The 22,439-nt window shown below is 38.9% G+C and overlaps 1 protein-coding gene across 1 annotated transcript in view; it reads right to left on the bottom strand.

Annotated features, from left to right (window-relative positions):
* The window catches only part of stpg2 (sperm-tail PG-rich repeat containing 2), a gene marked incomplete at its 5' end in the record, with an annotated part of 42,757 nt that overhangs the window by 17,977 nt on the left and 2,341 nt on the right, over positions 1 to 22,439 (bottom strand). Inside the window, 5 exon segments of the mRNA XM_079689855.1 lie at positions 16,322 to 16,392; positions 16,395 to 16,425; positions 18,615 to 18,677; positions 18,681 to 18,724; positions 22,165 to 22,198. Of these exon segments, the coding sequence (XP_079545981.1) occupies positions 16,322 to 16,392; positions 16,395 to 16,425; positions 18,615 to 18,677; positions 18,681 to 18,724; positions 22,165 to 22,198 (243 nt within the window).

Genomic DNA, 22,439 nt, shown 5'->3' with positions numbered 1-22,439 from the left:
AGTGCTACACAGACAAGTTCTCCATCTGTGCCCTATCACACATTTTAAGACTCACTTGTTAGGAGCTCTCCTTTCTCCGTCTTTCCCTCTGTTGCTCATGCATGCATGCTCATTTTTCACATTTATTCCAGTCGCTCAAGCTGTCCTTTTACTGTCTTTGTGGTTATCTACTTTCACTTATCTTTCATTTAACCGCCCCAACCTCTACCGGGTGGTGTTGTTATAAATCAAGAATGACTTGAAATAATGCATCAGTGTAATTAAAATATTACATTTGCATTAGATACGTATCACTTAATATGTTTCCATCCCTTTCGAGGCAGGAAATTAACTCAATTAGAGAGCAGGTGAGGTCAGAACTTAACGTCAGTCTGTTTAGCAAATGACAAATGAAAAACATATTGTAAAAGATTATTATTCAAACCATATATAAGACAGTTTTTTCACTTTTTCAGTGACATTTCACAAAAAAAACATATACGGAAGCTCAGAAATCTTGGATATCTACGTCAGCAGCTCTACAGCAAGCATTTATCATCGTTGTTTATTAAGTGTTGACTTTTGTCGTTATCAAAATGGCAATGTCCTGACATAATAGTTATGCATATTTCTTACTACAAGCCTATATTATTATTTTCCAGCTTCCCATCACAATTTCTGTTTAAACTGTAGGCAGTAAGGCAGTTTTTGTCCATAGAATTATGTCTAAATTGTTGTTTTTGGTGACTCCCTAGGAGTTTTGACACTACCAGGCTAAGTGAGCTGCTGGCCGGGGCTGGAGAAAGATTTTGCACTGGCACAATTCAGTGTGTAGAAGTGCAGTGTGAACCGCAATAGCCCTGGGCTTAGGTTAACCCTGGGTTAACAACGTGTGAAAAGTCTACAGACCTTTTCTCTGGTACCACTGAAAGGCAAACATCAATTTGTATACAAGAAATATGAAAAATGAGAAGGGTGCCATGAAATTAACTGAGCTCATTCATTCATAAACAAATATTGTTTCGAGGCATTTACCAAAAGAAACTGAGCTGTTGTTGTTCTTGCAAGGACGGTCCCCAAATTGCTGTTTAATTTGTTGAGAATATTCAAGCTCCTAAGGGGATAGTCTTTGGTTTTAATGACCCCATGGCTCTCTCAGCACCAAATAAAGATGAGTTAAGAGTAGAAAAATGATTTGTCTGTTAGCCGTGTGTATTTATTGTACTGTGTAAGGATTCCTGAACCATGCAGCCTCTAGTCTCTGACACAACTTCAAACTTGTAGTCCTGCCCTTTTTATCTTTCAGTTGATTGGGCTGTCATATCATCGGGGATCAGACTTAACATAGATGCAGCAAACTGTTTGAATTAGAGACTTTCTTTTTCAACCAGCCAGAGACTTGCATCTTTTAATGGATAGCAATCTCACATCTATTTCACTGAAAAAAATAAAGCAGAAAAGCGAACAAAAGCCCAGAGATAGGCGCTTAAAAAGCAGACATTGGCCTCACAGAGTCTGCAAATGATTTGCTTGTGAGTAATAGGGAGACATATACTGTCGTAGGTCAGGTCAAATAACTGCAGCTTTTAGTTCAGACTAGGTGTGGACTAATGTCATTCTTCAGGGCTGATACTAACACCAATTATTTGTAATCAAAGACTCAGATAATGTATTTTTGTAACCAACACACATTTGCAGTAATTATGATTACAACTAAAATCTTAGTGTCAAAATCCCAAATAACACATTTCCAACACAAAACTAAGATAAATGCCATTAAGTATATATGAGTGATTTGCTGCAAAAGAGAAATTCAACATTATCTTTTAAATGAAAAAAGAACCCTTGCTCTTCTCATGCTGGAATGGTCTTTATAGAAAACAGGCTGTCCTGGTGTAGGTTGAGGATAATACTCCCATACTGACTTGTAGACATGTTCTGTAGTTACGTTTCTTAGATCGGTAAATCAGTAGAGGGCATGAATTACACTTCAGACTGGATTCTCTTATGTGGCACATTAGCTTTTAAGTAGCGGCTATTACTTGGGAAGTTTCACTGACCAGAAAGTGCGTGAATCTTTATTAAAAACGATTTCGATAATCGTAAAAAATGTTGAATATTGCAGCGGATAATAAATCAGACTGATAATCTGTCATAGTCCACTTCAGACACTTATGTTTACTGTAAAGGGAAATTCATTTGAAACAATAAATATAGACACATGGTGCAGAATGCAGAACAAAGCATTAAATGCAGGTACAAAAGTCAACCTTCACCTGTTGGCTGTTTTACATAAACCCTGTTCATCATGATCTGTGCAGGAGACCAGCTTGTAGTGATGCTGATGGTGTCAGTGTCGTATGGTGTATCATAACTGATTGTAACTTTGGCTAAATGGCGAAAAGTGGAGCCCTCACTGACCTTGCTGCTCCGTAAGTTGCTCAAAACGTACTGTGTTTAGAACATGAAGCAACACTTTTAGAGGCTGCAGTGTGGTAGCAGTAGATATTGCAGCCAGAGTCAATAGAAAAATGTAATTAGGCATAAATTAGCCCGGGTCTTAATGTATCTACTTCATAAACAAACAGAGACAACTGACACAAAAAGAGAGACTGGAGGGAAGTAACACAACTAACTGGAGTTATACAGCTTACAGCTGGCATTCAGTTTGCACATTGGCTGTTTGGAGGGAATAGATACAACAGCGGATCAGTGGTTAAATCCACATGAATAACACATCACACTCTTTTAAGCCACGTTAAGACAGATACCAGAAATATAGGCACTATAATTATATATTCAAGCCTCTCCTCTCACGAACCTAAATAACTCAAGCATTGTTATCGACTAAAACAGTGTGTTTTACTGGCCACATGTGTAGGTGATGTACTGTTCATATAACTGAAACGCATTGGAGGAGATCAATAGACAGACATCACACAGTTCTGCTTATCTTTTTGATGATTAGAGACAAAACGTTCTGCCTTAGTTCTATTTTTCCCACTGTGGCAACACATAGGCACAAAGTTACCTATAGGAACGTGAAGGAACAGTCAAAGAAAAGATAAGGAGAAGGAGAGACAAAGAGCGCTGCTGTCTGCAAACAGCTGTTCTTTAGTGCTCTGATAGTGATACAATCGTATGTGAGTGCTCTGGTTAAATATATTCTATGATAATGAAACAGTAGCCTTATATAGTTATTTACTCTTTCTGACCTAGGTGCAAATATAGATAGTGCCAATTAAATGGTTATTTCCTCATGCACACAAAGGAGAGAAACGAGAAACACCTAAGAAATGTATCATTCGTTACTAACAGAATTATGAATGGTTTAATCTTAATAGCAAATCCAAGACCCCAATATTCTGTATCAGAAATGAATAATCCTGGGTTCCTGTGGTGTTGTTTGTTCGGCTACTGCGTAGATTAAACTGTGAAACTTGCAATCAAATCAGGATAATTTGATCGAATTGATGGCACCCAATATTGACCAATCAAATACGTGCAAGCGCAAAGTCCTGTTATAATAGATTTCTACTGTTTACCTACATTGCAATTCATGAAAAAACATGTGTACGCAACTCTCCAGAGCCTTTAAAATAATTCACTTTTTATATGTGTTTATAGCTGAGAGCAAATGAAAGGGGAAGTCTCCTGCGTATGTGGTACTACCATATTTGCATGCATTCACAAAGGCATGTACATATACTGTATGTATATTGTATGCACAATCAGGGTATAGTTGCATACATTTTTTTTTTCATCTATGTGTTTATGGGCCTTTTTTGAGTCCGCCCATCTTTCAGCATGTGCACTATGTATCTGGGTGCGCTTCAATCCTCACAGGCACTCACATCATCATCATTACCCTGACAGCTGACAGTAAAATCCATATCAAATCTATAACTTCATTTTCCTGTTTTTGTTCCTTTCTTTCATCACCCGACTCCCCTGTCTGCCATAAACAGAGGCTGCGCCATGACATGCCATTAGCTGTCCATGGATATATCAAAATAATGCAATGAAACACAGAGACAAAAAGTCAATAAGTGACAAACGCTGGGTCGCTGCATATTTTTACTCTACCAGATCCTTCAAAAATATCTTGTCCATGGCCTTATTGTCCATGCTACACTCTTTGTCTCACTCACATTTATCAACCATATCTTTATCTCACCAAAGCGACAGACAGCAATGCTTCTCTTTTTCTCATCTCTTCTGCCTTTCCATTATTTTTTGTTTACCGGTTTCAAGCTTTGTTTTCTATCAGTCCCTCTTTTTTGCTAATTACTTCATCCCTATTTCAATCACATCCCGCTCCGCCTTTCATTTTAAGTATAGTTTCACATCCCGTTTTTTTTTGTTGGGGTTCGGCTCATTCTGCAGAGCGGGAGGGCAAAGCTGTGCTGCAGTTTGATAAATGTGTGTTTAGCAAACACTCTAATTATCTCAACCAAAGCTAATAGGATAGATGATTACACGTTACACACAGAGGCTCTCTCTCCTCCTCTTAGTCTTTCCTTTACTCCCTCCAACTGTTTCTTACATTCAGTTTAATTTCTCTTCTCTTTCTCAATCTATTTTAGAGATCAATGACGTGTTTCCAACTTGTTATTGACAATGAGGTATTCTTTGAGTGTGTCAATCCTTGTGAATGATGATTATCTTTGTCATTGGAACAAATACAATATAGTTAATATGATGGTATATTATTGTAAGTTGGATAAAAGTGCCAGCTAAATGTAATGTAATGCATATTGTATTCCACATAGCTCATTCTGAAGTTACCTTGGTACAGCCACACCTGACATATTTATGCATCGTAATGAACTACTTGCACCACTGAATGACTGTAATTATGTCCAATCTACCTGTCAATCCTGGTAACAATTGTGCAAAATGAGAAAGGAAAAAAAGGGCACAATGAGTAACTGTGAAAATAAACTTATATTAGTTTCCATGACATTGTGAGTCAGTGTGTTACCTCCGAAAGCAGCAGCACGAGTTTCCTTGTGAAGGATGTGTGAAGTGTTCCTTTCTTTATTTGTTTTCATTATTATTGTCCCACTGTTGCTGTATAATGAATCCCGGAACAATGGCTGCCAGTGATACATGTACAAGCCATGTATTAATATTATCTGACTGATTCCATCAAGCAAGTTACACACTGAGGCAGTAGCGTTATGAAGGGTGGCTCGTTTATTATCAGCGTAACAGATATTAGTGCAGATAAACTCAAATGTGTTTGACTGGCAGAGACATTATTGCTTGGTGAAATCAGTTTAAAATGTATTTTTTAAAAAGGCTTTGAGTTTTTTTCTGATGGTTACTATCAGAGCTTTGAAAAAAAAGGTTGAAGGTAATTTTAGTCGAGCAAATCACACTAAGAAGCTATGAAGGAAATCCTATATAAATGTTATCAATGGGTAAAGTACACTTTTACATTAATAACAACATAAATATTAATTATTTCTGCGATACCATATTTATTTTCCAGCATGAAACAACAAACTTCATGCTGATGTTATACTTAGACTGCTCATGTAGATTAAAATATAGAATATGTTCAAGTGTACTTCAGAAAACTATGCTACCAGAATAAAAATTGCACCTGCATTATTATCCTGAGGGTTTTCCGTTGCCATGGTAACACAGCAGGTAGCAGTAAAAAAGAAGAATCAGCAGCGCTGCCGTCAAAGTAATGTTTGAACAAAGTGGCAGTGGAAACCTCTCTCTGTTTTAAAGTACTTGGATATTGATATATATATATTTTTTTTTAGATGATAAAGTATCAAGGCTACTTTTGTTAGAGAAACATGTCTCTCTGTGGATGGTCAACTTCTTTAACTGCAGTGAAACACAGTCATTCTGAAATACATTTGATTTATTTTTTGCTTGTGTATCAAAGTATCCAAGATCATCAACAGGTAATGAATACCCCACAATTCACTTATTGTGCACCTATTAGTGAAAGTGCACTTCTCATTAAAGCTATTGGCAACACCTCATTATTGAACCAATGCACTTGCCAATTTAAGTCCCTCACTCTCACAGCGTATAACAATAACCATCCATCAAGACCTCTATTCATCTCAACGTCATTTGAAAAAGAACAGATTGACAGAGGCAGACGCGTATTGGTAAAAAACGACTGACAGACCGACAACACGGCGTGTCAAACCTCCCTCTATCGCTTCAAGGGACAGAGTAATATTTCCCTAATCTATAGGAGAGGAATTCCACTGCCTTGGGGTAAAACATAGGCCCAAATTAAATTCCACACTTATTCTCTCCCAGCGCTGCCTGGGGGTATCCCACGACCTTAGCAACAGAAAGGTCATTATCAAAAAGGGTTGGGTAGGAGGAAGGAAATGAAAGCAAGAGATTGAAAGCAGCGCATGTGGAAAGTAGGGTAGGAGGAGGAAGTAAAGGGGGTTGAAAGGAAAACAGGAGAAAGAGACGAGGGAGGAGATATCAGAACAAGAGAGAGAGAGATGAGGATCAGGAGAAATAACACCGGAAGACCAAACTCTCACAGATATGCTCCACACATAAACATCTCTCCTTGGAGATCTGACATTGCTTAAGACCATGTCTGCTTCTCCACAGACAGGTAATCAACTCTTATCAGATTCAGAGCTGCAGATAAAGTACATATCAAATAAAGCTTCAAATATTTGAAACGGCTGAGGGGTGTTTGATTTACACTGTCAGAAATGTAAGTATTCTTTGAATGAGGGTGCACCATAAGATAAAAAGATCTACTTCAATAAATCATGCCATTTATTTTATTGAATGTGTTTTTAACCATTATTTGGATAGACAGATGTGATTGAATAAACGGCACTTTTCCTCAAAAAATAACAAACACTCCCGATCTTTTGTTTAAAGATATGGATCATAAAAAGCAAAGCAGCTGTTATTAGAGACAAGGGAAGACTGTAATACATATATTTCGGTCTGATAACAGGTCTCCCCGTTGTGTTTCATACTCCACACGAGACAGCTTCTGTCATTTCAACTGACATAATCCGTCTTTTATATTTCTGATTTCAAAAGCCACACAATGTGAATCATTTCCCGCATCAAATATCAACCTTTACAGCTAGATGAAGCTTTTAAGTACAACAAACTCCCAGACATGAAACCGATAACAAGGACACACATTTTGCCTGTATTATTTTTCCCCTTTGTTTCTTGTCTTTGGCCCTTTACATTATCATGATTGTTTTCCAATTAGACACTTTTAATATCCGAACCAGTGGGAGACGGGGTGTTACCAGGGATACAGCCTAGGCTGCAGTGCGGCATGGGGCTAACTGTTACAGCTAAGGCGTCCCCGGGTGATTTTTCATTAACTGGTCATAAAGGAGGCTCTGTGTGAAGTCGTAACAAGTGGCCTCAGATCTTCTGTATACAGAGCACTCAGAGAAATAAAGAGAATTTAAAAGAAAGCAAAGAGAGGAATTATGGATGTTATATTGTGTATCTAAAAAAAGAGAATACTATGGGGTTTTTTTGTTACATTTTTTATCAGATTTGTCCCAATTTAGAAGGTCTCCACCCTGTCCCCTAAAGTCCCTGTCACAGCTCACCCTGCTGTTTGCCGAGGGGTGCTGCAGACAGACATGTGCTGCCTCTGTGCCACGTTGTGCCGCCAGCCGCCTCTCTCCACATTGACCTCGCCAGCTCAACCTGCAATAGCAGCCAATTATGTTTGTCAGAATACAAAACCAAGTTGGGGGTGCTGCCACTGGGAATTGAACAAAGTTTTAACCATTGTTAAATATTGTATCACCCTGTGTGTCCAGCAATAAATGAGAGTACCACTGATCATTTCAAAAATAGCAGACCTTTGATATCCAGATGTAGACATATACTGTTGCAGCACTGTATTGGTAGATGACAATCTGAAACACAGACATTATGTGGACTGTGTGTATGGTTGTCAAGTGTTACTGTCTAGTGTTGAGCACACCAAGGATTCTGGGTGAGCTCGATCATCCATCAGCACAATAAACTGCAGCCAGACAGAACACTATGCAGGGCCATTGTCGTGAAAAATGGCAAACGGCATAGTCAGATAAATGGGGCAGAGACTACTTCAGAGGTGATCGGCACCAGATTTTGTATTGTAGAGTTTGTCAGTTTTCTTAGGTTAATTTGATGTGCCAATGTGAGTGTTCCTCATTGTTCAATAGAACACTACAATAATGGATATTTATAAATACACACAAGCTGGGGAAAAAGTGTTTCTATACTCGCATACAAACTTCTAACAGTGTTAGAACTGAAACAAATGCCATGCTCGGCATAGTGGTTTATTAGTTGCAGAGACATCCCTAAAAAATATTCTCTACGATCAAGATACTATCAAGAGTTTTATGACAATATTATTCCACTATGTAGGGCAGAGCAGGGTGGCACTTCCTCTCCCAATGGAAAACTCTGATGTATAGCACAAGTAATCTAATTTATAAGGCAGCTGTATTAAGTTATATAATCCAATGTAACACCTTTATATTTCCAAGGCTGTGCTTCTCAATCCGTGTGGCACTAGTTCTCAATCCTGGTGCTTTGGACCCAGATTCCTGCTGGTTTATGTCCTACCAGGTCCCTAATTACATACGCTTGTTGTCCGAGGTGTAAATAACTCCCTGATTGGACGGAAAGGAACAAAACCCAGCAGGGCACTGTTTCCTGACGGTGAGGACTGATAACTACTGGGCCTGGGTGACGTCATATAAAGGAAACAAATGTTTTACATGATTGCCATTGTGGAGAAAATAAATCTGATTTGCATGTAACTGGGTTTCTAAAAAAAGGCTGTTTTGCCAACCTACTTAGAGTGCGTGGAAACGTTCTAATGAAGGATACCCCCTGCTGTGATATTACTGTAAGGAAGTGAGTCATATCAACAGTGTAAAACTGTGTGAGCGATATGTATGAAAGCTATGAGATTATAAACTAAACCAAGGGAATGTTCGGCCATTTGTAAGCGCAGATTTACCTTTTAAACTCTGTCTTTCTGGAGACCTTTGCGATTTAGACCACACTTTGGAGTTAATCAGAGTAAACAACAGCTGGTACCCAAAAGGGGACATACAAATACAAATGTATATTTTGAATATTGAAATGCTGTAGTACACACTCTAGCATGACATTAACATAATTTTCTCCTAGAACTATTTTTCAATACTAAAGCAAGTAAGTAACTGCAGTCCAGCTGCTTCTCTGTGTTTATTCATTAGCATATTATTCAAATGAAAATAAACACCTTCCTGTGTCATACAGGGCAAAGACTTACAGCATGCACAATACACAACACTCTCACGTTTTCAAATGTATACCATTCACTTCGGCTGTGCTGTAACCATCTCATTGCAAGATAAAGAAAGTTTAACATAAAACAAGTATTCAATATTAAATAGAAATAGAAACATACAGTAAAAGCAAGATCTCGTTTTCTTTTAGTTTCAGGAAAGATTCATGAAAGATCATCAAAAAAATGCAAGAACAATATCATTTAAATACAACTAAATACAGTTATACTTCAAAGTGAAGAGAGCATCTAAAGATATTATATTAGGTTCATATCAACCTCAGTTTAAAAGGAAGGAAGTCTGGAAAGTGGGTTAAAGAGGAACAAGGAGGATTGCAACTAATTAAAGGAACATTGTAGAGGAACAAGAAAATAATTATCACCACTTTTGACCTATTTTATTCAGCATCAATGAGCAAGAGAAGGAAGTGGGAAAGATGAAAAGAAGCAGTCAAAGACAATGAACTGCTGGAAAACAAAACCCAGGGAGTAGTGGGTCAGATGCTACCGCTGTGAGGGCCCATTTATAAAAAACTAAACTTGGCATTAAAAGCTGTTTTACTTCACCTATGATGCCTCTGTTAGGCAGGCGTTAGCGGCTTTACAACATAAACTAGGTGTGAGGATAAGAAGAGCGAGAACAAGTAACTGTAGGGCATGCTGGGAGACAGAGGGAATCAGACTTACATTAGCTGGCAGTGGCAGACGTTCTGAGGCCAAAGTTCCCCATGATTATTGATAGATCTTCCTACCTCATGCCCTCCTGGACCTGGGACCTCCATCAATTCCTTGTTGTGGAAGAAGGAGTTGCGCTGAGTATTGGAGCCAAAGCCTTCCTTCTTGGTTTTCTGTAAATCTGCCTTTTAAGACTCTCCCGGGCTAAACCATGCTCAAACGAATGATAGGACCCTGAACTTGCACAGATGACATCAAATGGGGATTATTGTGTTTGCTTGTGCAGCAGAGTATGTTTTTATATGACCCTTCTTTTTACTGTGAGTTGGCCCAAGACAACATCGGGGAGTGCTTACCTCCCATAAGCCCATCAGTTCGGTCCAAAACTCTACAATGACACAAAACGGGATTGAAACAGACAGTTGGCTTTCACTGTGAATTACTCCTGTGCTACACCTGCACACTAATACTTAATTTCACATGGACACTCATGTGTTACTGCTATTTTTATAGCTGTCTCATTAACAATACTTTAGCATGTATGATGAACACCAGATTTGAAAACAGCTTGAGAAGAAAAAGCACACTACAGAATAATGATTCTTTTTTATATATACAGTATATAAATAGCATAGCTGAGAAAGCCCTTCCAGTTCCTATTGCTTAATGAAACACTCAGGAAATAAAGAGCAATAAAATGAAGGATACATTTGTGTACAATATATGATGAAGTATGAAGAATGTTAAACATGATACATATACAGTATCTTAAAAGCAGATTTTCCGCAATTGTTCGTCAAGTTGTTTCATGTTAATCGGCTCATCCATAGTAAGTTCAATGAGTCCTTTGGTATTTGTATTTAGTCAGGGATGCAGGAAACGTACATCACTGGACAAAGCAACGCAAATTAGAAACAACAATTAAGAAACCTCAATTCATAAACCTTCTGTAAAAGGTGCGCACTGCAGTGACGCCAAATGGCTTTTCTTCACTCCTGTGGTTCTCTTAAGCAGCTCCAGGGCACAGAGTTGATCATTATACACATCAACAGGGGGCGGCAGGGCTTTTGCAGAGGTTAACCTCTAATGGGGAGATAAAAGGAAATGAGACCTACTGAAATCAGCATTGTAGTAAAATGCTTTAACGTTGGTTTTTCTAACTTCTAACACCAAAACTAAAATAGCAGTGAATATTTGCTTCATCCAAAGGAACAACAATATCACAGTCAGAGAAACCAAGCATAGAAAGAAGACAAACAAACACAGCCAAATTGCGCACAGCCTACATTTACACCAACAGTCTATTATTGACCATATGAGCCTTGTAGTGATTTACTGCTCATCATAACACACCAGAAAGCACCATATGGGGATGGATAGTTTAGGTAAAGGGTTACATGTTTATCAACTGTTTATTTGAGGGGACCTTGTATGACATATAGCTAGGAGATTCAGCTTAACCATTGCTCCTAAGATATACAAAATAATAGTTTTTATCCACTGCTTAATACATGATAAGTAAGGGGCTGTTGCCAAGTGCAACTGACATCTTAAAAGCAGACAAACAAACAAATTGCCATTGTTTTTCGACAGAGCTGTAATGCTATTCTGCTCTCTGCTATCCCAATTGAATGAAGAAATGCTAATAAAACTATGAGAAAACTAAAGAAAATAAATAAAGACTAAGAAAAACTCTAAACATAAACAAACATACAATAAGGAGGCGTGTGGCGTAGTGTCCGTAGGTGTTCGGATCAGGGGGTCACAGGTTCAAACCCCGATGCAGTCAGCATGTGGTTGTGTCGCTGTGCAAGACACTTCACCCCAAATTGCTCCTGTGGGGATTGTCCACAGTATTGAGTATGTAAGTCGCTTTGGATAAAAGCGTCTAACAAGTAACATGTAACAATAAAAAAGAAAAGAGAGTAAAATACAGAACATAGCAATGACAGGAGAGCTAAAAGGAGATGGGGTAAACAACATCCCCGACTCAGCGATAATGATGCACACAATCAGGTTTGTGATGTTCTTTTGACTTGTTTGCTGATATCAGAGCTGATTCAGCGCTGCAGATGCTTACCAGCCTCACTTTCAGGGTATAAATGTGTTCATCTGATTGCCTATTATAACAACACAGGCAATCATGAGACCGGGGCAGATGGGTTCCCTTTTCAGTCAAAATTACTGAAGGTGAACTGTGATTCAATGTAACTCCAAATTTCACTTCAGCCTCTCACAACTGAACCATGCAGCTGGATCTTATTATAAGAAATAAAATAAGAGTACTTGATTATTTCAACATCGGCATGCCCAAACACACACACAGATGATTTTCAAACTAAGAATGGTCCCAAACTTATCCCTTTTTTTTGGGAAACATACCAATCATTGATTTTTTTGTTTCAATTTCAACAATATGCAGCCTATATAAAAATGTGTTTTGGGATAACTGGACTGGAGTGATGCACACAGTTGAAATATTGAGCTTTTAGAAGAAAAAATGAAAGAAAAACAAGTAAAGAAGTGCAGCTGGCAGATGAAATAGAGACAAGAAACCGACTGAGAGGAAAAGTGTTTGGGTTAGAAAAATAACGAGTGTTAGAGGAAAATAGGAGCAGGAGTTACAAGTCATGCTGTTTCAAGGCCAAAACAAACTGTGTTCATCCAAAGTCAGATGTAGAGCTGGGATTTGTGGCCATCTGTCAATCCAATGATGCCCTTCTGGCTTTGATATTGTCTTATTGATGGCAACATTTCCCCTTAAACTTACTGACTGAACTTTGTAAGCATTTCAAACACAGTATGACAGGAAAATGCCGGCCAACATGGCATCCATGCAAGGTGCCTCGGTGGGTACCTCAGTGACAGAACGTCTTAGCATCTGTTAATGTGGATTAATGAAGCCTCAGAGTGAGCAATCAAAGTAATGCAAGGCCCTCTGGCACCAAACAAAACCCCCATTTCACTGTTAATATGAGTTTATGTTGAGGAGAAAAGTCACATAGAATGGATTGAGTTCACTGAAAGCTCCTTGAATTGCTCATCATTTGCAGGAGCTATCTGCCCCGTCTCAAGGTTCGATTCACAAAAGATATTGAGCTAAAGATATTACACTGAAAATGGCCCTGACACATTGAGATTGTTATATTTAGTCGATGTAGTGATCTTTTTTGTCTTTTTTTTCTCATGTATTAATTTATTTTCATGACACAACTTTCATTATTACATCCTGTCACTGTGTCACTGTGTCACCACAGTGACTGAATCCTAAAATAAATGAGAAGAAGCCGACACCCGTTATTAATGCGCTTCAGTTACCATCAATTATCTGAAGACGCTAATGTCACTGTAACTGAGTGTGGCTATTAGCACTGATATTTGTGAAAAGGGACTGTTTTTGCAACGAGATGATGATTAAGCTTCAAATGTATACATATAAACAAATAGAAGGGTAGCATATAAAATAGCGCAAAGAGAAAACCACCCTGGACTGCACAAAAAGGCAAAATGGTGTGTTGTATAGGGATATCACAGTGCGGGGTCAGGCACAGAAAAGTAAAAGCCACAACGAGTAGGATTTGTACTTGGCGGATTCAGTTTGTCAAGTTGGCCCTGAACAACAATAGCCAATGAGCTTTTGACCAAGGAGACACAGACACTGCCAGGATATAGAAGAGCCTCAGTGGGGAAAAGACCAAGCATGGAAAGCATGAAGCAGTGGCAGAGGCATTGAAACGCCCTTCAATGCCCAGAAAACAGCACTGAAAAACTAAAAAAGGACAACGGACAGGCTCTCTGCAGATACAGACACAAGAACACAATTCAACTGGGGGAACAGAAAAGAGGGATGGGGATGGCTGAGGGAGCAAGGAGAATCGAGGGAAAGGCAAGGTTTTTACATTCAAGAGTCGGATTGAAGCTTTGATATTCAAGTCAAAGGGAGGAGAGAGAGGCAAGAGTTGGAAGATTCCAGCTGTTCCTCTTATCTTCCCCTCCCTCCTTCCCTTGTTTCCTCTCCATCCGTCCACAGGGTGACAGTGTCAGATGGAGCCGGACTCACGGGGAGAGGAAGATCTAAGAAATGTGTCGTTCTTAGTTCTGCATGGGAGATGACTTGTGACACAGGTGCACACACACACTCTCACACACACACTCACAAACACACACACGCACACACATTAATACATATTTCCTTGACGGGCGTCAGTGACGAAATCACAAGGTCGACGCACGAAACACAGCATGTGGCCAGGAAAATTGGGTCAGAGCAATGACACACACACACACACACACACACACACACACACACACACACACACACACACACACACACACACACACACACACACACACACACACACACACACACACACACACACACACACACACACACACACACACACACACACACACACACACACACACACACACACACACACACACACACACACACACACACACACACACACACACACACACACACACACACACACACACTGAGATCAAATGAACCCCCAAATCTTGTACCAGGAAACTAGCAAGATGTTTTATGTTTCAGACATCCGTATGTGACCAAATGTATATGTATTTGTGTGCGTGTGTGTATACATGACATGTGGGTGTGTTCATTTGTAGCCATGTCAGCAGTACTTGACACCCCATATATTTATTTTTTCTATATCTGTCCGCAAATGTGTATTTCTTAATTTAAATGTGTGTGTTAGCAAACACCGTCACATTGTGCATGTGTGTCAGAGTGATAATTAAAACATCAGTCAGAGAGTTTCACAGGAATTAATCTGTGGGGCAGTGCCACAGAGGAGTTCAGCTATTCCTGAGACGTAATACTACACATTTTCACATCCTTCATCTCTGTTCCTCTGAGCCTCTTAATAAACTCATCTTCACACTCTCCTAAAGGAACCTTCCGATCCCATCACATCAATTAAACAAGCAAAGCCTGGCTCTATGTCTGGGATCTGTAACTTAATCTTAAATATTCCATATTAAAATCCAGGCTCTTTGGAGAAATTGTAAATTGAATACATTTGCCTCCAATAGATTATGCCTGAGAAGTCTTTTCAATATGATGTGATTGATTTGTCTGTGTATACTGCATTATGTAGAGTAATCCCACTTAATCTAAGAATCTAAATGTGTTTATCTTAGCCGGTTAAATATATAATTGTATGCTGATGTGAAGAGTGGTTCATTTGGGTTTGGAAAAAGCAACTGAGTCAATGTCACCATACGGTGCATTTGAGACTTCCCCATTTCCAAAAAGAAAATCTGAGATTTTCCATTAAACCTCATATTCATTGTATGAAGTAGACGCTATGCTGTTAGAAATGGATGTTGGTCAAGCTCCCACACTTTTTTATAAATGAACTGCAAGTACATGCAAACAGCAAAATGTATCCACCCTGTCATGGACAAAATTCAAAGAGTAAATACATCGTAATTACATAGTGATTATAAAATGGACATTTTCAGAAAGCTATAGTCCCTTTCTCAACAATATATTTCAGTTAATGGAAAAAGTAACCATATCATTTTTTTAATGTAGTATCATTTAACCACTTATTACACAAACTGTAGTTAGCAGAGCTAACAGAGCAGTGTGTGGGACATGCCAAAATCGCGTGTATCCAATGAAAGAATAAGGTATAAAATGAAGGAAACACATTTCAAGAGACGTATCATTGTAGCTACTGATGTGTGTGTAAATGTTTGGCCTTTTATAATAAGACCTCAGAGTTTCAATATTCTGCTACATTTTCATGATAACTGAGTGATTCTGATGGGGACACCAAAGTTACTTTATAGTGATATTGACCCAACTATTAAATATTAAGAAACTTAAAAACAAACTTTTATGTGAGGAATTCGGTGTAGTGATAGCTTGTATAATGACTGTTTTACTGGTTAGCCCCTCCTGGAGACTGTACCGATTTAGCAAGTTCTAAAATGAAAAATTGGCCACCCCTGTCTAATTTTAGAACGTGGCCATTGTTCTGCCTGATCAGCTCTGGTTTGTCAATCAGTTTAAGACATGATTCACTTTTTTTACTTCTTATCATTGCACAAATCTAGAGTATCATCCTCTAATTTTCTCAACTTTTAGTCATCTTGTTTGAGTGAATAAAAAAAAAAAAGAAAAAATAGGAAGTTGAATATCAAAAATGAAATAGACCCTGGCGGCAAATGCAGTGCTGAATCTGCATGAGAAAGAACCTGCTCTATACAGTACAATCTGATTCACCTAAAAGATGCACCCTAACCCACGGGCCTAATACAGAGCACAAAATGACTTATGAACTATATCAAGTTCTGTGTGCATTGTACCTCAGTCTGAGAGAGAAGTGGCCATGTGATCCTCTGCAGGTTTCCACTGGATTTCACAGGCTTTTTAAAATTCTGATGTGGTACTGGCCTGGACCAGGAACTCCCTGATGAGAAAAAGAAAGCAAGAAATGTACAGTAATTACAAATGTTCCAGTAATGTCACCTTAATGTACCTGTGTCAATTACAATAAGGAGAAAGCATAAGGAAGTGAAAGAGACACTGAGAGAAACGGTTGCTTTAACATCTCTCTGTTTTTTTAATTAGAGGAAGGGCACACAGAAGTAAAGACACATATTAGAATATGCAGCATGAGTGAGCAACTTGTGAAAACACACAGGCAACGTGCAGAAAGCAAAAGCTCTTACATCAAAAATACATCATTGCAAGGCACAAGAATATGGGCTTTAAATACGGGGTAAAAAATATTTTAAGCTTGCAAAATGGTGAATTTGAAAAAAACTATAAAACATTGAATATGTTATTGAATGTGTAGAGTAGGTTTTAAAGTAAATAGCACCAAATCCAGAGTTATTCAGTTCACAATGCAATGTTATCTTTGTTCTTCTTTTCTTTTTTTCCTCTGTGGGACAAATACTGCTTCCCAGTTAATAAAATAACATCATCATCCATTATAACGTTGACACGGAATTCACACATTTATTTAAGGAGACAGTGATCATCATATTTACACAGTAATCTCACGCATTGCACTGGTACAACTCCACCTGCTTGGCTTTTGATTGCAAGCGTACACGGGATAATGGTGTGTTAAAGTGATGCGCTCACCCGTTGCCCTTGCCATGTCACAATGCCTATTTAATGGGGAAATCCCACACACAGACTCATACTCAATGGGACACCAGCAGCCCCCAGCCATTAGAGGCAGACTGTCTGCTGATCTCTAGGAAGTAAAGGTGTTTGTCCTGTGTGACCCACTGTGGGTAATGATCCATATGGTCAGTGTATGTGTGAGTGGGAGTACATGTGAGTTGAGGTGCCAGGTCCTAATGATGATGGGTGGAGGTGCAGCCATCACAGGGGGAACAAATGCAGCATGATGCACAAAAACAAGCATTCACAGAAGGCAAAGGGGTTAAAAGTCAGGATCCTCCATAGTAAGTCAGAAAAATTGGCAGACCAAATGCAAAAAAAAGGCATGTATAATGAAGCTTTAACCTATAAGAGAGGAGAGGCAGTAGTGCAAAATGTTCAAGGAAATAATGGACAAGAAGAGAGAAAGGCGTAGGTACAAGTCCTTGACAGACGGGATACGTTCACCTCTCTCCACAGAACAGCCAACATTTTCAGACTTTGCATCACGCACTCCACCCCACTGACCCGAGAAATAAGGCATCACAAAGCATAACCCTGCCAGCACACTCAAGTTCATATGCAGGTGAGTAACTCCCCTCCACTCAACCTGCTTCAAGTTTCCACGTATTTTTGTATACATCTGTGGTTGCTGGTCTGACTAAATGTTATGCTCTACTGCCCTCTATGGGTGAATAGATAAACTGATGTGTTATTCTCAGACAGGAAAGGAGGGGTTGAATAATTTCCTCTTTTATCGACTCTACTTGAATAAATCAAGAATAAATCCAAAGTACTTACCTTGAATCAGTTCTCTCTGTAAATCATTGTGCTTTATCATGACTCACTCTCCATCTGCAGTTTTTCAAATCTAAAGTATTTATCGAAGTGCAGTGAAGAAAGAGGACAAGCTATTTAACTGCCAAAGTAAATATTATGTCATCTCAAGCATTTATAATACACCTGATACATGTCAAGGCATCAACATTTAACTATGGGTTGTGAATTATTATGAGACCTACTTCCTACTCTTTCTGTAATATGTTAAAACATCTGTTTCAGTTACCTCAGGGGCATGCAAAGCAAATATTCAACATATTTCTATGCAAAGCAACGCTGGAAGGACAATAAATACTGGACTTCCGTTCATCAGGTGGCCAGAAACATGAACATGTTCACCATATTGACTTTTATATGATGATAATGTGTCAATACTTTGCCTACACCTTGTTACACAAACCGCATGTGTAAAAAAAAAACACAATAATGCAGGTGCAATTGCCACTTGCGGTCACAGTGACCATTCAACAAGTTACATAGGCTCATTTCAAAACGACTATCCCCTAGGGACATATCTTGATATTGATCCCATTCCCCTAAAGCTCTTATTTGTTACACTTTTCATTAGTCCATCTTTAGCATGTATACAGTAGCACCACATGGACACAAACACCAGCCAACACAAACACATAGTGTACTCGCCTTCTTTTCCTCTAGCTTGGGCAACAGCTCATGGTAGCGAGGGATGTAATGCTCTGCTCTGACTTACTTCTCCTTTTGAAGATTCACATTCTCATTGCAGGTCGAGGTTTCTGAGACAGACACAGAAAATAATAATGTATTTGAGTTTATAAAACGGACAAATCAAATCAAGCAATCTGATTGGTTCTTAGCCGTGATATACTGAGCGTATACCACGGGTAGAATTGTAAGTTACTTTTCACAACAAGTCAGTATCTCTCGGCGTCTGAGAAAAACAGTATAAAGTTGGGCTGAAAAGCAAACTGCTTCGCGTCGGGCCGAACCACGCCCCTTAGCTGTGATATAATGAGCATATACCACGGCCTGTCGTGAGCTATTGCTTAAATAGAAGACACAGACAAACAAACCGAATGGATACAAATAGAGAAAGAGATGTGTTGGATAAAATCATAGAAAATAGAAAGGAATATGTCAGAGAAACTGTGGTGTACTGAGGTACAATATATTAAATAAAAGGTGAAAAGAGCAGTGTGATGGGAAAGTAAATAGGAAGAGACAAACAATGCAAAGACAGACAGAGGGGGGATGGGTGAGTAGAGAAGTAGTAGAGGGAAAAGCATTTTTAGTCGTTTTACATTGATTGAAAATGTACATGGGTGGGTGAGCGTGTAAATGTCTGCCTACTACCGTATGTACAGTATCATTGCTCACAAGTACACTTTACCTGCTATTACTTATTCAATTCCTTTATGCATAGCTGAGTTTTGTGTGTGCCCACCAATGCATGAGAGCTGAATAAGGTCTCTGCTAGAAAGGCTATGAGAGTATGAAAAACATGATGCCCTGGCTGTAGGATCAGAGCACATTTCACTTCAATGGAGAGGCTTCTCTGTTCAGCAGAAATCTCTATAAATCTCAAGAGCATCTGATCTAACTAATTCTTGTTTAATATTTAATTTAGCCCTCTTTATTTCTATTTTAAAAACATGCATTGATGGTAACCCATCACACAATATCTTAGAATCACAGCCAATAATACATGCTTGTACTAACACATGTAATATTGTTACAAGACATGTAACACTTACTTCTCAGGGCAATTCTGTCCTGGTCCTGGTCCCTCGTCCACTCTTAACTTGCCTCTCTCCCCTGTCATGTTGCTAAAGCGGACTCCTTTTTACTTATGTGCAGAAATCTTCACCGACCACAGAGAAAGACAGAATTAAAGAGAGAACATCAAGAGACAAGTGCGGGTGAAATAATGAGAAAAAGAAGATGGCAGGAGGAGGAGAGAGAGCAAGATGAAAAGAGGGTAAATGGATGAACAAAGAAGAATGATCAGGATTGACTCATCCACATTTATCTGGTGTCTCTTCAAGCCAGAGCTCATGAAGCTGGGGTTGAATGAACTGTGAAGTTCAGACAAATGCCAGAGTACGTCAGAGATCTAGGAGAGACCCTCCGTCCTTCTTATCTCTTTGAGTTTTACAGCCAGCTCTCCTCTGCCTCCGGCCTTTCAGATAGGTCCAGTCCATTCTGCAGCTTAACTACTGACAGAGGCTATGTCTGGAAATGAGCTGCTGATGGGTCACCAAATACACTTTATATACTATTTGTGAGATTTTCTCGAGTATATTTTGAAACGGTTGAGTTATTCAATACCAGGACTTCAAAACATGTTCTCTTTAAATTACTGACACTGAAAGAAGTCTGCTGCCTTTCCCTCAAAAAGGAACCCACCTATACTTAAATGAAACAGACGGGGGAAAAAAATCCTCGCTCACTGAATAAAAACATCAAAGTCTCCAACAAATTCTTCCCTTTCTTTTTTAACCCTTCTTGACCCAACTGTCTGTGTCCATTCTTTGAAGCCTGTTATGGGAGGATTGTCAAAAATGTTTTGAACTCCTTGTAGTGCCTGTCTCCCTATCTCAACTTCAACAGTTTTGAAGAAGGGAAATATAAAACAAGGATGTTCAAATGCCTGAAGTAAAAAGCTAAACATATCTGTTCTGCATGGCACGCTGGCATTGCAGCTTGCACGCATTGCCAATTACTTTCAAGGACAGCTTTTAAAAGCAAAACAAAAACAGAGCTAGGGGATATAAACATTTATCCAGCTTTAATAAAATGGAATAGAAGGCTATTTTATATTCAAATGAGAATACATTTTTGTCAGTATGGTCATGTGTGGGGCAGACACAGTAAAGTAAACACACAAACCAAATGGGTGTGACTTTTATTGTGGTTCTATTGAGAGGACACCATTGCTAATGTGTCCGTTTATATCTCATATCCACATGCCATTTACTGATTCTGTGTAGAGACTAACCAATACTTACATTTTCAAAATTAACAATACGCGAGTGAATACATTTTTATAATAATTATGTTTATCCCTCCATTACAACTCAGAGACAAGCAGAATGTTTGCAGAGAAGTATGAAGCTGTTCTGGTTACTTATGGTGTCCCAACATCTGAATAGAATACGTTATATTCCTTTATTCTCTTATCCACCTGTACTTCCTAGATAATCAAATTGAGAGTCAACATAATACATTTTCCAGCATGCATTTTAGTATTTACATATCATATTTGTATAGCTTTAAAATGTTAACTTTCTCTCCTTATTGATGCAAACCCCAGCCTCACAAAAACTGTGATACTGTATAAAGGATTTAAGGTGGGCCGGTATTCATGTTGTCTTCATATCAACTGAGAGCCCTCAACAAGTTAAGAACAGCAGAAACCTTGTGGTAGCTAAATTGATTTCATACAACAGATTCTGTGTTGGAACCATTGCTATGTTGTTTTTTTATTGACCAAAAAGAAAGCGCTTCAATGATTATTTTTCAAAATGTCAATTTCTAAAACGTATTGGCCGCTCTGTCTCCTTTATACTAACACAGTCTGTGCTCCATGTTAACATCTGGCCAGCTGTGTTATGATAATCTAAGACATCTTAAAATATGCAGTCTAAACTAAGAAATATTTCATGGTGATACTATTTCTAAATCAGCCCAAGCGTTTTTGAGTGCATTGTCATGTCCGTCTTTAGCTATCATGAGCCTGTAAAAGCCAATAACTACACGCCATTTCAACATTTAAGTTTATTCTTCGTTCCAAGTCCTAAATAGATGGAGCAGAGTAATTGCTCAGTCAATACAGACTTGAAACACAAGGTTAAGGTCAACCCATTAAGATATTTTTGCTTTTCCTCAATAACAATCAGACTCTCTTTTGATTCCTCTCTAATGTCTTATCATTCAGAGGTTGCCCTGGCTATACTTTGAAGTTGTATCCCCAGACAACTACTTGATTCTGTCTCCCCACACTTTTGAACTCAGTCGGAGCATGGGGTGGGGGAAGTGTTTTGGTTTAAAGAAATGAGTGTGTGAGATGGAGAGACGGAGGGAAGAACACAGGCAGAGTGGGGCTGAACTTTCAAAGAGAGAGCAGCAGAAGAAAAAAAGAGCCGAGGATGGATGCACTGTTGATAGCCCTAAATCACAGTGTGCCTCTGTGCCTGCGCTGGTGTGTTGACACAACCTCTGCCAACACTCAAGGACACTGTTGACTTCCTCTGGTCATTAACAGATGAAAAATTACTTAATTGAGAGCCAGACTAGCAGGCGTGTGCATTATTTTAAGTGAATATTGTAATATAGCTTAAAGAATAATTACTAATGGCTCTCTTTGTTGGCATGTAAAATTGATGAGAATTTGTGCACTGTGGCTTTTTTAAAGTAGAGCTGCATTCATTAGCTATGGAAATGGATTTTTTGGGCCAATTGAATGGGTGGGTTGGGGGTTCAGCGGTGCAT

This window comes from Notothenia rossii (genome assembly GCF_949606895.1).
Source record: "Notothenia rossii genome assembly, chromosome: 6".
NCBI lineage: Eukaryota > Metazoa > Chordata > Actinopteri > Perciformes > Nototheniidae > Notothenia > Notothenia rossii.
The sequence above is the reverse complement of the archived record's forward strand: the minus strand, read 5'-3'. Positions and strand labels throughout refer to the sequence as shown.